This window comes from Rhinoraja longicauda, chromosome 11 (assembly GCF_053455715.1).
Source record: "Rhinoraja longicauda isolate Sanriku21f chromosome 11, sRhiLon1.1, whole genome shotgun sequence".
Taxonomy (NCBI): Eukaryota; Metazoa; Chordata; class Chondrichthyes; order Rajiformes; family Arhynchobatidae; genus Rhinoraja; species Rhinoraja longicauda.
This window is the reverse complement of record NC_135963.1, coordinates 43,471,396-43,487,953: the sequence shown is the minus strand read 5'-3', so window position 1 is coordinate 43,487,953 and position 16,558 is coordinate 43,471,396. Positions and strand designations below refer to the sequence as shown.

The window sequence follows — 16,558 nt, the reverse complement described above, 5'->3', positions numbered from 1 at the left end:
TTTGTTTGCAGGAGAAACAAAAGACTGTTGGTCTTGACCTTGATTTTCTTTTCACATAAAGCATAGTGATTAGGGAAGTTATGTAGTTATAAGAGATTTTATAAGAATAGAATGTCAATCAGTCATGATGATTACACATTGGACGTGAGAAATAACAGTAGACTTCAGGTTCTACACTTTCACCACCTACTGATTCTTCGATGAGATTGTAACTAGCTACATGCAAATTTATTCGCACTGAGGCAGTAAAAAGGTAGTGACCCACAAGAGTCAAAACAAATACATATCACAAACCCTGCAGCGATTTTTGTCGCACTCTCAAATATACCCTGACCCAGAACTTCTTTCAGAAAAATCGTATCAACTGGTTCCTGAAGGCGCATTGGGCGGATACTTTAAAATTAGACAATATATAATGTATTGGACACAGGACTGCTTCAAAATAGCCACGTTGGAATGTTTGAAGTTGATTCCTGGGAATAATGCAGAGGTTGCAGGATCAATTTATTCCAAAGAGGTGGAAAGACTCTAAGGGGAGTAAGAGACACCTGTGGCTGACAAGGGAAGTCAGGGACAGCATAAAAATTAAGGAGAGGAAGTATAACATAGCAAAGAAGAGTGGGAAGACAGAGGATTGGGACTCTTTTAAAGAGCAACAAAAGTTAACTAAAAAGGCAATACGGGGAGAAAAGATGAGGTACGAGGGTAAACTAGCCAATAATATAAAGGAGGATAGCAAAAGTTTTTTTAGGTACGTGAAGAGGAAAAAAATAGTCAAGACAAATGTGGGTCCCTTGAAGACAGAAGCAGGGGAATTTATTATGGGGAACAAAGAAATGGCAGACGAGTTAAACCGTTACTTTGGATCTGTCTTCACTGAGGAAGATACACACAATCTCCCAAATGTTCTAGGGGCCGGAGAACCTAGGGTGATGGAGGAACTGAAGGAAATCCACATTAGGCAGGAAATGGTTTTGGGTAGACTGATGGGACTGAAGGCTGATAAATCCCCAGGGCCTGATGGTCTGCATCCCAGGGTACTTAAGGAGGTGGCTCTAGAAATAGTGGAAGCATTGGAGATCATTTTTCAATGTTCTATAGATTCAGGATCAGTTCCTGTGGATTGGAGGATAGAAAATGTTATCCCACTTTTTAAGAAAGGAGGGAGAGAGAAAACGGGTAATTATAGACCAGTTAGTCTGACATCAGTGGTGGGGAAGATGCTGGAGTCAATTATAAAAGATGAAATTGCTGAGCATTTGGATAGCAGTAACAGGATCATTCCGAGTCAGCATGGATTTACGAAGGGGAAATCATGCTTGACAAATCTACTGGAATTTTTTGAGGATGTAACTAGGAAAATTGACAGGGGAGAGTCAGTGGATGTGGTGTACCTCGACTTTCAGAAAGCCTTCGACAAGGTCCCACATAGGAGATTAGTGGGCAAAATTAGGGCACATGGTATTGGGGGTAGGGTACTGACATGGATAGAAAATTGGTTGACAGACAGAAAGCAAAGAGTGGGGATAAATGGGTCCCTTTCGGAATGGCAGGCAGTGACCAGTGGGGTACCGCAAGGTTTGGTGCTGGGACCCCAGCTATTTATGATATACATTAATGACTTAGACGAAGGGATTAAAAGTACCATTAGCAAATTTGCAGATGATACAAAGCTGGGGGGTAGTGTGAATTGTGAGGAAGATGCAATAAGGCTGCAGGGTGACTTGGACAGGTTGTGTGAGTGGGCGGATACATGGCAGATGCAGTTTAATGTAGATAAGTGTGAGGTTATTCACTTTGGAAGTAAGAATAGAAAGGCAGATTATTATCTGAATGGTGTCAAGTTAGGAGGGGGAGTTCAACGAGATCTGGGTGTCCTAGTGCATCAGTCAATGAAAGGAAGCATGCAGGTACAGCAGGCAGTGAAGAAAGCCAATGGAATGTTGGCCTTCATAACAAGAGGAGTTGAGTATAGGAGCAAAGAGGTCCTTCTACAGTTGTACCGGGCCCTGGTGAGACCGCACCTGGAGTATTGCGTGCAGTTTTGGTCTCCAAATTTGAGGAAGGATATTCTTGCTATGGAGGGCGTGCAGCGTAGGTTCACTAGGTTAATTCCCGGAATGGCGGGACTGTCGTACGTTGAAAGGCTGGAGTGATTGGGCTTGTGTACACTGGAATTTAGAAGGATGAGGGGGGATCTTATTGAAACATATAAGATAATTAGGGGATTGGACACATTAGAGGCAGGAAACATGTTCCCAATGTTGGGGGAGTCCAGAACAAGGGGCCACAGTTTAAGAATAAGGGGTAGGCCATTTAGAACGGAGATGAGGAAGAACTTTTTCAGTCAGAGAGTGGAGAAGGTGTGGAATTCTCTGCCTCAGAAGGCAGTGGAGGCCAGTTCGTTAGATGCTTTCAAGAGAGAGCTGGATAGAGCTCTTAAGGATAGCGGAGTGAGGGGGTATGGGGAGAAGGCAGGAACGGGGTACTGATTGAGAGTGATCAGCCATGATCGCATTGAATGGCGGTGCTGGCTCGAAGGGCTGAATGGCCTACTCCTGCACCTATTGTCTATTGTCTATTGATTCAACAGCCAAACAATGTGTGCTTAAAATAATTTGTTGAAGGTATTAAATATTGTAAATTATGTTACTTTGCGAGCAATTCAAATGGTGCAACTGTGCTGTTACTTTCAGCTGGTAATTTCTGTGCAGTTTGATAATGGAGAAAAATGTTTGTTACAAAATCGTACTGCCAAAATTTGACAGGTAGAGAGCCAGCATTATTATCGAATGGAGGTACACATTTTTTGTGTTATTTTGCTTGGTTGCTTGCAGTCTCTAATCATACTCTGCACTCATGAACTAGAGATAATTGCACTAACAACAGATAAGGGTTTCAAACCAGAAAAATAAAATTGTGAGCTTGTGTCCAATTACTATATGCAAATGCTTGTATAAAATATTATAATGAATGTTGTAAAAAGATGTTAGGACATTTCTAAACTCTTTAGCTTAGAATTGTAGCTCGAGACCAGAATTTAAATCGGTGGTGATGGTTTAATGCAAAACGTAAAACCTCGGAAAGGCACTCCTGTGGTGAAGAATTCTTTGAGTTGACTTGTTCTATTGAGTCCAGCTCTAAGATGCAGCATCGGGGGTGGGGTGTGGGGTGATGTAGTTAGGCAGATCTTGTTTGTTATCTGATTATGGCCAGCAGACCTCCTCAGTAATCACTTGTTTTACACTGCACTGGCAGAGATCTTGCACGAGCGTGTCAACCCTCACAAAACCGATATTTTTAGAATTACCATAGATAATTAGAGGAAATGATGCATGTCTTTTCTCTCTGCTTCAGTTGTCAACAGACAGAGATCACAGCAACACCTATGGAGCAAACGGGAATTCTGTTTGTTAACTAAGGCTTAAAGAATTAATAATAATAATAATAATCCATTTATTTTATATAGCGCCTTATCGCATGCTCAAAGCGCTTTACAAAAACAATTAACATAGAAACAAACAGACAAACTATCCTGACGGAAAAGCGGCGAATACACAACGCCAGCGTCCTCTCACGTCAGGGTCCGGCAGTAGACATTAAAAAACACAAGACACACAGATATAATTTTTTACACAAAACAGCCATCACAGTGATTGCTCCAGGCATACCCTCACTGTGATGGAAGGCAAAGTCTTATCTCCTCCTCATTCTTCTCCCGTGGTGCCACGAGGTGATCGAGGCTCCCAACTTTTTGAAGCCCCCACCGGGCGATGGAAAGTCCCAGGGCCGAGCCGAGCCGAGCAGGCCGATGAAAGTCCTGAGCCCCCAGTGGGCGATGGAAAGTCCTGAGCTCCCACCGGGCGATGGAAAGTGCTGCGGCCAGGCCACGCAGGGCGATGAAGGGCCTGCGAGCGGGTTGATCGTACCTCGCGCTTCGGGGCGGTCGAAGCTGCTACGGCTGGAGCTCCCGAAAGCCGGTCGCCAGCCAGGGACCTGCGAACTCCCGATGTTGCGGTCTGCAGGGCCCACGGCCGAAGCCTCCGAGATGGTAAGTCCAGGCCCTGCGAACGGAGTCTTTGAGGTCGATCCCAGCTGGAGGCCGCCGACTCCACGATGTTAGGCCGTAGCGCGAACGGAGATACGACACGGTGAAGGTCGCATCTCCGTTGAGGAGGAGATTTGAAAAAAGGTTTCCCCCAACCCCCCCACCACCCCCCTACATACACAGAATTAAAAATAAAACAAAACGTACATTTAACAACGACAATGACAAAAAACCCCAAAAAAACAGAGAGACTGCCGGTGAGCCGCAGCTGCAGAACACAGCCACGCCCCCTTTTGCATATAATACTGGGTCCCCTGCAATTTTAAAATTATTGGACAGAAAATCTCGCTTTAGTACTTCTGGCTGAATTGTCCTATCTATTTTACACTGAGGCAATTCCTGGAAACATAATTACATTCCCCTAGGATTATTTTGAAGCTGGTAAGAATAATAAGGTACAGGTTGTCCCCAGCATATGAATGGTCGACTTACGTCCAGCCTGTACGTATGAGTGAGTGTTTGATAGACTGCTGGATGGAGGCAACCTCTCTTGACACTTGCTGGAATGTTGCCACATTGAACCCAGGAAGAATACATTCTTGTTAACATGTTAATGTCCATCCTGCAAACCCTATCCAGAGTCCAGACCAGCAGCAGTGTATTTTTTAAAGCAGTCACTAGTATTTAAAACCTCATCTGCAGTAACATCTTTCAAAGGAATATCATTATAAGCCCAAAAGAGACTCGGGCTAAATTTGTTTACATTAGCTTTTCCATTAAAAAGGGCCAAACAAAATTTTAAATGTTTCTCCAGGCTATCTATTCCTTTGCAACAACCCATCTCTACAGACATCCTCTTCCATGTGGTAACTCGGTTTGTGACTACATTTCCAAAATGTAAACTGTTCTGGATACAGAAGTTCTCTGGACCTGAACCCTGCCATAACCCAGGGAGAACTAGTGTTGACATCAGCACTGGATTTGCAGTGACTTTGTTTGATGTGCTTGAAGGTCAGATCTTTGCCCACTGATTTCGGTGTCCAAGGAATATCAACCATTACAACTCAACATAATTGAGGAAGAGACAACAACATTGAGCAGCATCTATGGGTGGGGAGGAATGGGGGGGGGGGGAAGGAAAGGAATTGTTGAAGTTTTGGGTCAACACTCTGCATCAGGGCTCATTGTCGGCTTATTGACATAGTGCAGAAAATGAAACAGCTCTGCAGATTGGTCAAAAATCAATGGAGAAAGATGTAAGAGGCTTTGAGTGAATCCGTTCACCATCTTTGCTGATTTTCTTTTCTGGTTGTACATATTATTCCCCCTTCTAGTACATTATATTATTCAGCTGAATTTTACTGACATTTATTTTTTAATTAATAGCAGCATGCAAACTGAACTGTCTTTTTTTTGTCCATTTTAGGCTCCCTCCAGCTAAGAAATGATGTTGCTACAACTTGTGACTGCAGCCTTGTGCCTGGGTAAGTCAAAGGTTAAACTACTTGCAGTAGCCCTTTCAACACATGGGAGATTAGTCTACAAATAGTCCACAAATATTTCTATTCTTGGCTGCTATGTCAACAAAACAAACAGCTGTGGTAGCAAGGAAACATGTCTGGCCTGTGATGATATCCATGCTAGTTTGTTATTCATGTTGTCTGGTACAGAACATAGAATTTTATTTCTAGGTGACTATTTCAAAGCAAATTGTTCATCTTCTCCTCCATTGAAAGGAAAATTGTTCATTTATTTTTCCTCACTACTTTTGGAAGATGACACAAACTTGCTGCACTGTGTAGCACTATGATCATTATATACAATGCACCCCCATTCAAAAGTCAAGAGTGTTTTAATGTCATATGTCCCAGATAGAACAATGAAATTCTTACATGCTGCAGCACAACTGAATATGTAAACATAGAACACTGTAAACAATATAATAAACAAGAAAAAAACGTTGGTGTGGATATATACACATCCTCGCACACACACGTATATACATGTTCCTCCAAGCTCCCATCCCCTTCCCCGTTCACCCTTTCCCATCCTCTTCCACCTATATCCCTTTCTCTATCCTCACATTTTACCTCTTTTCTCTCCTTAACTGACAACTCCCCCCATTACCTCTATCCACCTATCACTTTGCCAGGTTTTGTCTCATCCTGACCTATTTTCCTTTCTCTACAGTCATACCTAATTCCTCTATGATCCTGAAATAGGGTCCCAACCCAAAAATCAACACTCCATATCCTACAGAGATGCTGCCTGTCCTGCTGAGTTACTTTGGCCCTTTGTGCTTTTTTTTGTAAACCAGCATCGTTATTGTGGGGTCAATGGTAGAGTCGAGAGGTGCTCCGACAGCAGGAAGGCCTTGGTTTGTGTTGGTGACCCAAACACAAATACTCAATGGTTATTGTAAAATAGAAACATCAGTAAAGCTGCATGGACTTGGAGCTACCTACTGTAGCGCATATGGTCACACACCAGGTGGACATTGAAGGAATGGATTTGGACAGCTAGATGAACATGTGCCACAGAATGATATGCAGCCGTTTGGAAGCATAATGCAGAAGCCTTAACTCCTCACAAAGACTGTATGTGTGGCTCAAGACACAAGAGACTGGAGATGCTGGAATCTTGAACAAAAACCTGTTGAAGGAATTCAGCATCTATGGAAGAAAATAGACAGACAAGGATTCGGGTCAGGACACTTCTACAGCAGTGTAGAGATGCTTCCTGACCCTCTCTGCTCCTCCAGCAGTTTGTGTTTTGCAGTGTGTGGTGGGCCTCTCTCAATAGGGGTAATCATCGACCACATCTTTGTAATAGTTAATGGCAAAAAGCCAGATGTCTGCAGCTCCAACCTGTTGGATGCCAGATTTATGGAAGGTAATGGCCAACATCTCATTGAGTGCAAATGGCACTGTTGTCCTCATCTTGCCCCTGCCCCTGTGACTGGAGCAGATGTTAGACTTTAGTGAGGACCTCGTAATTGAACTGCCATCCTGACTGAGGTGCAGCATGGAAAACTGCTTCTTGAGCAACTCTTGTGGATGTGGCCTATTGCTAGAAGTTTTGCCCCCCCCTCCCCCTCCCCCTCCCCCTCCCCCTCCCCCTCCCCCTCCCCCTCCCCCTCCCCCTCCCCCCATCCCTCCCCCCATCCCTCCCCCTCCTCCTGCCTCCTCCCCACAATCTCCCCTACCCTGACTGGTATCTGCTCATTCCCATTTACACTGTACTGGGGAATCTTTACTAATGAACTACTGTCTTGGATAAATTAGCTGTGTAGACGGCTTTAAGTCAACCTTAAAGCTTCCAGCACTTGGCACTCAAGCCGTTGTATACCTTGGCAGCCGTAAAACAATTTTAGCACAATTTAAATACTTCTGGAATCAGAGTAGAAACTGGTAACTTTCAATCAGCCACCAGCTGCAATTAAGTTTGCTACTTTAAACAGGATTGGTAGGATTGGGGTGGGGGAGGGAGATCCTTGGTGTGCAGAAACAAGTTTTGAACAGTGTCAGGTCAAGGGAGGTCATTAGCGGAAGCGCGGAACTCTAATTTGCCAGTGTTGGCATCAAGTCAGCATTGAATGCTGATTTATTTGATGATCTGCCATTCTGGATACCTCTGGCAGGCATTGACTGCCCTGAACAACATAGCACCAGGTGTGACTTGTGCCACAAGTATGCATGGTTACATTGATCAGCATGTTGGAATTAATTTAACACCCATAGCCCCCCTAAGCAGGGGCTGGGGAGCCACATGTTGCTGTAATGAAATTCTTTAAATATTTTTCTTTTGAATAAGTGCACATTGTAAATTTTACTGTGCAAGGAAGAAAAATATTTTTAATATTTTAAGCTGTTAGTTGACCACCACCTTTGTAAAATATACAAATATATAAAATATACACTTTCAGTGATACAACGTTTAAGGTAAGATTATATACAATTTTATGTACAAGAAATAAGCAAAATATAGTGCTTTGATAAGATAATGGCAGGAAAGTGCCAGCTTCTGTGGTGTACTGTCATCTTAACTATCCTACGTTGCTTTCTGTGAATTTGTTGACATGTGGTTAGTCACTTTTCACTTAAAAATTGGCACATATCTGAGACTTGTGTCGTGCACGAGACCACAAACTTTAGCAAAGGAGGAAAAATAAAAAATACTTTTTGATATTGTCTTACTGCAAACCAAATTTTCTTTCTTTACCTTATTGGTTGCTTGGAATTTTTGGATTTAGACTAATGTTCCCCTTTGCAATCTTTCTCTTCTCGAACCTCTTTTATTCTTTTCAAACCTTTTTCCTCTCCTTAATAGTGATTACATTTCTGAGTTTTATCCTGGTATTTTCTTCATTCTCGTCTGTTAAAATGTTTTACTCCTTTTTCTTTTAATCCACAGGCATTTTCCCCATGCAATAGGGTTATCTGCCTGTTAAAGCATTAGGCTTTTTGAGCAAGGGGTGTACGTCCAAAGTGTAAGCTGCTGTATTCTATCCAGACATGCTGCTGGATTGTGTTTCCAATATTTTTTTTATCTGTGGTGCCTATTAGTTTATCCAGGGATTCTATTTTGAAGGGTTTCAGTTATTTCTGTCATGTTGAGAGAAAAATAAATGTGCTGCCTCCTCTTTACAATTAATTGCTTGAATCTTCAACACATTGACTGTTGTACTTGAGCTGAAAAGGGACGAATGTCTTGTTAAAAAATGCCAATTGGGAAGATTTAAGCAAAAGCATCTGTTAGAGAAAAGTCCTGCTGACAATATTGAGCTAGACATCTTGAGAACATAACAGGAATCAAATTGTCTTTCTTTAATGCAATGAGATCTAAATTTATAAAAAGGACCATTTGTCAATATTGTCAATGTATCGGGATGGTTCCGACAAGGATGGTTTCAGAGGAACAAAGGGAGTTAATCTTATTCGTTAGCAAACATGCTTAGTAGAGAAATGGGCTTTTGCATGCCAAACAGGGCAAGCATGGTGCAAAGCAATTGGTGATGTCTTCATGGGAAAAGCTGGGGCCTCAATTTACACCAATTTTATAATTATCTGGCATCAAACAATGTAGAGTGATATGACAGAGTTTGGCACAAATCTAATTGGCAGAGTAAAAGGGAGCAAACAGTTTAGTTTTAGTTTAGAGATACAGCGCGGAAATAGGCCCTTTGGCCCACTGAGACCGCATCGACTAATCCCTGCACATTAACACTACCTACACACACTAGGGACAATTTACACTTACACCAAGCCAATTAACCTGCAAACCTGCATGTCTTTGGAGTGTGGGAGGAAACCGAAGATCTCGGCGAAAACCCACGCGGTCACGGGGAGAACACACAAATTCTGTACAGACAGCACCCGTAGTCAGGATTGGACCTGGGTCTCCGGTGCTGCAAGCGCTGTAAGGCAGCAACTCTATCGCTGTGCCACGTGGCTGCCCTTACAAAGGAATTTTGGATGAATGGTAAAACTATGGTTTCTGGGAGTTGAGTTTGGAGAAGTGTTTGAGATCCTGGAAATTCCACATTTGTTCATGAGGTCATAAGTGATAAGAGCAGAATTAGGCCATTCGGCCCATCAAATCTACTCTGCCATTCAATCATGGCTGATCTATCTCTCCCGCTTAACCCCATTCTCCTGCCTTCTCCCCATAATCCCTGACACCCGTACTAATCAAGAATCTATCTATTTCTGCCTTAAGTAAATCCACTGACTTGGCCTCCACAGCCTTCTGTGGCAAAGAATCCCATAGAATCACCACCCTCTGACTAAAGAAATTCCTCCTCATCTCATTCCTAAAAGACGTCCTGTAATTCTGAGGCTATGACCTCTAGTCCTCGACTCTCCCACTGGTGGAAACATCCTCTCCACAACCACTCTATCCAAGCCTTTCACTATTCTGTACATTTTAACGAGGTCCCCCCTCATTCTTCTAAACTTCAGCGAGTACAGACCCAGTGCCGACAAATGCTCATAATATGTTAACCTACCTATTTAATATGTTAAATGTCTGAGTGTTGTATGATTTGCTACATGAAAATTCCTGGAAATTCTTGTACGATTTGCTACATGATGCAGGACTGGATTGACTAGAGAAACTCTAAAGTTACACCATTCATTAAAAGCGCAAAATATAATTTAAAAGTAAATATTAATAGGAGGAGCATGGCCATTTATTTCAGGTGTGTTGGATGACAATGGATGGAAGGTGCACAAGATTCTGATTAGTCCTCATCTGCTTTTATTTATTTTATTTATTTATTTATTTTTATATTTTATTTTTATTAGCAAGGAAGAAAGAGAATTACAAATATAAATATAAAGGGAAAGAGAATTACAAATATAAAGGTTATGGGGATAGATCTGCTTTTAAGTCTGGGTATTCTGCCCTGGGAAAGATATATAGATTTTTTTTTTTAGATTTAGATTTAGAGATACAGCGCAGAAACAGGCCCTTTGGCCCACCGGGTCCGCGCCGCCCAGCGATCCCCACACACTAACACTATCCTACACCCACTAGGGACAATTTTTACATTTGCCCAGCCAATTAGCCTACAAACCTGTACGTCTTTGGAGTGTGGGAGGAAACCGAAGATCTCGGAGAAAACCCACGCAGGTCACGGGGAGAACATACAAACTCCGTACAGACGGCGCCCGTAGTCAGGATCGAACCTGAGTCTCCGGCGCTGCATTCGCTGTAAGGCAGCAACTCTACTGCTGCGCCACCGTGCCACCCTATTAACTTAGGTGGAATGTAGCACAGAAGAACTTGAGTGATAACAGGCTAATAAGATTAACTTACAGGCAGTTGTCATTGCTATGTTTTCCTGGGCGAGGTATTTAATGTGGGAGGGATTTAGGCTGATGATGTAGGTCGATAATGTAGATAAAAAGATCTTTCCATCTGAAAGTGTAGTCGAGAACAAGGGGACATGAACTTAAAAGTAAAACTTGCTATTCAGACATGTGGTTAGAGGAAACATACTTTTTAATATTGCCTTTCCCAGAAAAAGTGGTTGTAGCTGGCATACGTAAAACAAATCCACTACGGATATTGATTTTGGAGGGCTTTTATATTAATGATCACAGAAGTAAGGCAGACGGATGTTAAAAAACATAGATATGTCTTTTTCAAAAAGATGAATGCCATAGAGGTTTAAATGGCTGAACCAACTAATCTTGTTACTTTCACGAAGAACTAAATGATTCAGTCTATTGGAGATTAAGGTATTTCATAGTAACTATTTCTTGTTTTATTGCATAGATGACGGTAGTTTTTGATGAAATGATTGTTCATTTACTTCATAAAATGATTAGTCAAAGTCATCTGTCTGCAGTTTTCCAAATGACCTTTGAAATAATGGGAGATTTCCTCAGACACTCAAATTGGCAGTGGGTGAATAATGACCTGGGAAGAGTTCACAATCGAGGATAGTCCATTTCTTTTGTAGGTTTCTGTCAATCTCCTGCTGAGAGTGTGGCAGATGGTTGGTACATCTTCCCCGACAGCTGTTGTGTGAATGACTATATAAAATATTGATTGGTTCTTTTCATTGCATTCTACTGGAACACTCACTTGGAATTGATGAAGAAAGAGCAGTACAAATAAACACATGCCATACCCAGGGTTTGTGGTGCGAAATCCGAGGTTTATGTTATTGAGCTATTCATATTGGAATAACTCGATTCTTTGAGACAACTGGAAAAGTGTTTCTAGTTCAAGCAGCAAAGTCAAATATTTTGACCTATTGTGTTCGAAGGCTGAGAAAGAAACTAACAACTCAATTTCCACCATGTTAATCTTGAAAGTTTCAATTGATTGATTGAAAGATTTATTATCCAAAGAAAATAAATCTAATTATTGTGTAGTGATCCAGAGATTAAGAAATTTAATCTATCCGCAAGGCTTTTTTTCCCCAAAATGAAAATTCCTGTAACCTAGAACCATCTGTATAGAGTGTTTTCCAGAGAGAGTTAGTTTTAACTCTTAGGGCTAAGGGAATCAAGGGATATGGGGAAAAAGCCGGAACGGGGGACTAATTTTGGAATGATCAGCCATGATCATATTGAATGGCGCTGCTGGCTCGAAGGGCCGAATGGCCTACTCCTGCACCTATTTTCTATGTTTATTTACTTTGAGGTAAGATTTTGGAACTGGTTTTATATATGAATAAGTTTGAAATATTTTGCACTTTTCTCACTTTTTGTTTTCCTGCAAAGATTTCAGTGGATTTTTGGAGAAGGATAAAGAGAGATCTTGTTCACAAAATGCTGGAGAAGGGTCTCGACCCGAAACGTCGCCCATTCCTTCTCTCCTGAAATGCTGCCTGACCTGCTGAGTTACTCCAGCATTTTGTGAACAAGATCTCTCTTTATCCTTCTCCAAAAATCCACTGAAATCTTTGCAGGAAAACAAAAAGTGAGAAATGTGCAAAATATTTCAAACTTATTCATATATAAAACCAGTTCCAAAATCTTACCTCAAAGTAATATGCCAGACTGAAGAAGGGTCTCGACCCGAAACGTCGTCCATTCCTTCTCTCCCGAGATGCTGCCTGACCTGCTGAGTTACTCCAGCATTTTGTGAATAAATACCTTCGATTTGTACCAGCATCTGCAGTTATTTTCTTATACTAAGAGAGATCTTGTGGTTGAATGTGTGCACGGTTTTGCCTATTTGTTAAATGGGCTGTTGTAAATGACCAGTGGTGTTTGAGACGTCTTTCTTGTAGAAGGTGGAGTAGTAAAAGAGATTTAATATGATGAGTTACACAAAGCCACAGGAACTGCATAATGTGTCGATGATGAAAGGATGCTGTGAAGCCTATGCTAATGAATTACTTGTTCTTATTAACTTTGTCTGAAAAATATGCCAGTTAAGAAGTTAGATGTACACTTGGATTAATTTGGTATCTTTGGCTTTATGTATGGGATGATTCAGACTTAGTGTGTGTCAGACTTGGTGAAGCAGAGCAGTGCTGTATTTATTGACGTCATTGACATGGTGCAATGCAGTAAATGATACTAATGACCCGTTACCTAATGGCACTTGCAGCCAGATGCAATTTGGTGGAAAGGCAACAAATATCCAATAAGAAAACCCTCCCAGGGAGGCAGTTTGAATATTCATGGTATTCTCCCTGACAACCACAAATCTTTTAGATTACCTACATTGCACAAAGCGTGGCAGTTAAGGACACATAGGGTGTATAACTGCAAAAGTGGTTTCTACTTTTGAGTGGAGTGTTTCTGGGCATTACAGAGTGATCCAATCTATTGAGTGCACAAAGTCGTAAGATGAATGGAATGGAATACTTTGTCACATGTGACAAGGCACAGTGAAATTCTTTGCTTGCATACCCAAGGTATACAAATAGCGGCCACCTACGGTGCTGACAAAGTTACAAAGTACGCCGGCTCCTCCTTTGTTCTCCCCCACCCTCCCCCACAGCGGTCCGCCCACGCCGGGTCCTCCACTGTTCTTCCCCCTCTCTCTTGGCAGTCCCCCCACACTCTTATCGATCGCTGACCGCGGGTCGACCCGCGAGGTTTCACTGCCACCGCTGAGGCCCCATCGCTGCCGCCGCGGTCCCACCATTGCCGAGGCCCTACTTCAGGTATCCGTCTCGCACATCGGTCGGCGCCATCATCGGCCACTGCACCGACCTCTCCACAATGCTGCCGAGTCCTCTCCTGAAGCCTCTGTGGTGCCGACCCGGGCCTCGGCCGTCGGCTGCTCCGCTGACCTGGGCTCCAACCCATGAGGCGAGGCTCCTGACCGGACCCCTGACTGGGCTCCTGAGTGATAACAAAATGGAAACTGAGAGCTGATGTTAACTCAATCTGGATTCTGAATCTTAGGTTTTGCATCAAATTTAAACACAGTTCAATCTCAGCAATTTACCACTGCCATTTATTTTCTCCAAGCCATTTGCCTCAGTGGTTTTTCCTTCCACAGCCATTTTGTTCCCCAATATATCTGCACTGAAACAATAATTTAAATTTCAGTATTGAATGCAATGTCATTCAACATTAATCTTATAATCTCTATTGATTTGTAGTTTATTGAAATCCATGCATATCAAAGTAAAGGAACTTGTGCTTCTATATCCATTAAATTATGTTTCTGTGGAGAAAATATTGCTTGCTTGCTTTGTCTGGTGAATGCTGGCGAGGTTCCAAGTCATTTGATTGCCAAAATGCAGGAGGAGCGAGGAGAAAAAAAGTTAAATCAGACCTACATTCCACATTCAGATTGGTTCCAAGTTGATGTCATTAATAATGCAGTGATGAGATTCACATGGACACTGAGATTCACTAATTAGTACTACATTAGTACTGGAAGATACAAAAGTCTGAATTATGTTACTATCTTGTAAAGATAAAAGTTGACATTGGAATGAAATAAGTGTTCCACTTTATGCAGTGGACTGAGTGTGCCACTTTATATTTATGTGTCTATCGTAGTCGCAATGGCGATGGAAGCAAATGATGCATAAGGTGCCCGGGGAGAAGAACCCCGGGGTGGGGGGGTCTTACCTGTGCCCTCAAAGTCGGCTGCGGAAGGAGACCCCTGGGGACATGGACTGAGAGGGCCAGGCATCGGATCATGGGACGACCACAATGGAGGCGACGACTTCAAAGGGCCTTTGTTACCAGCTGCAGCTGTGACTGTAAAAATGGTGCTAAAATGGCACCTCTCAAGAGGGCGGTTCTGTACTAACTGGGGCGTTTATACTTATGCACGAGGATACTAGAAGATAACTGCAGATGCTGGTGCAAATCGAAGGTATTTATTCACAAAATGCTGGAGTAACTCAGCAGGTCAGGCAGCATCTCGGGAGAGAAGGAATGGGTGACGTTTCGGGTCGAGACCCTTCTTCAGACTGATGTCAGGGGGACGGGACAAAGGAAGGATATAGGTGGAGACAGGAAGATAGAGGGAGATCTGGGAAGGAGATGGGGATGGGAGGGACAGAGGAACTATCTAAAGTTGGAGAAGTCGATGTACGAGGATAGTCTTGCTGAGCTATATGCAAAAGAATGTATTTCACTTTACCTGGTACATGTGACAATTAAGAAACCATTGAACCAATAATGCATTTGGAAGGATTTCAAATGCAATAATGCATTTGACTGAAGCCTATCCATTAAACTTATTTGTTGTAAACATTCATTTTACCTTGTCTGAAAATTAATTCACGTCATATAAGAGAAAGTTGAGGATAAAGTTCAAAGGATAACTCTTCTGACTTAGTGATGACTCAGCCATGCATTGAAAGCTCATATTTTATTTCTGACGTAAGTGACATTATTTTAAACATGTATTTGGTCATGTGCAATAGCACAGTTACTCTCCAGTTTACGTTAGTGCCTCACAAAAATCAATAGCCTGATAGACTAGCCAATTCAGGACATTTTGGGCTGAAGGGCCTGTTCCTATTGTTTTATGTTTAATATTTGCCATCATGGCACATTTGAAAATCAAACATTCATAATTTATTTTAGCCCACTGCACTCAACTCTCACCACCTGTCATAAAGGATCTGTGTGTTCAATGTTAGCTTTGCAATGGATTAGTTGCTAATTTACTAGAGATCAGGGACCTTAATGCAAGGAATTGGGTATAGTAAGACACATCTACTGGCTTTTAGAAGGCCATTTATACCATTCAACAAAGGACACACAATGTGCTGGAATAACTCAGTGGGTCAGGCAGCATCTCTGGAGAACGGGAATAGGCGATGTTTCAAGTTGGGATCCTTCTTCAGAAGAAGGGCCCTGACCAGAAATGCCACCTATCCATGTTCCCCAGAGATGCTGCCTGACCCACTGAGTTACTCCAGCACTTTGTGTCCATTTTTGTACACCGGCATCTGCAGTTGCTTGTTTATACCATTCATCAATTAGGGGGAGCACACGAAAAAGAGGGAAGTTCAGGGAAACAATGAGCACAATAAGATTGGCAAAGTTATATTGTTAAAGGGTGGGAAAATAAATGCTGATGAGTTTTTCTAATATTTACTGTTTTTATTGTAATGGGTGGGATAGGATTGGGTGAGGAGAAGGCTTTTGTTTGGGTTTGTATTTTGACTGTGTGTAGTTCACAATTAACAATCCAAACTTCAGTTCTCTCTCTTTCTTTGCAGGAATGTCCGTTTCAGTTTCCGCACCTGGTCCAGAAAAAGCCTTTGAGATTCCACCATGGAATTTTACGATGTTTTGCACGAGGCAGAAGCATGGAGCTACTGAAAAACACAGGAGCTGGCAGCCTCAAGACCACAGGAATTCAAGCAGTCTCCACTCTTCACATAGCGAGCATATGAGAAATGCAAATATATCATGTTCAAAGGACCAAGATGGCTTTGGTTGCTGCCTCTGGAAGGAAGCTGATACACATTGGCCTGTTCAGCTCATCAATAGAGAGAACAGTAAGAATCAATTTCTTGGGTTGTTCTGTCATTCCGGCTGCTTTGTGCTCTTAAAGAACCTT

General features: G+C 42.3%; 1 protein-coding gene across 1 annotated transcript in view; it reads left to right on the top strand.

Moving 5' to 3' along the window:
* Positions 1–5,472: 5,472 nt before the first annotated feature.
* The window catches only part of lepr (leptin receptor), an 86,076-nt gene continuing 74,990 nt past the window's right edge, over positions 5,473–16,558 (top strand). Inside the window, exons 1-2 of the mRNA XM_078408014.1 lie at positions 5,473–5,532; positions 16,215–16,496. Coding sequence (XP_078264140.1) covers positions 5,493–5,532; positions 16,215–16,496 — 322 coding nt within the window. The 5' untranslated portion in view covers positions 5,473–5,492. The remainder of the gene's footprint in view (positions 5,533–16,214; positions 16,497–16,558) is intronic.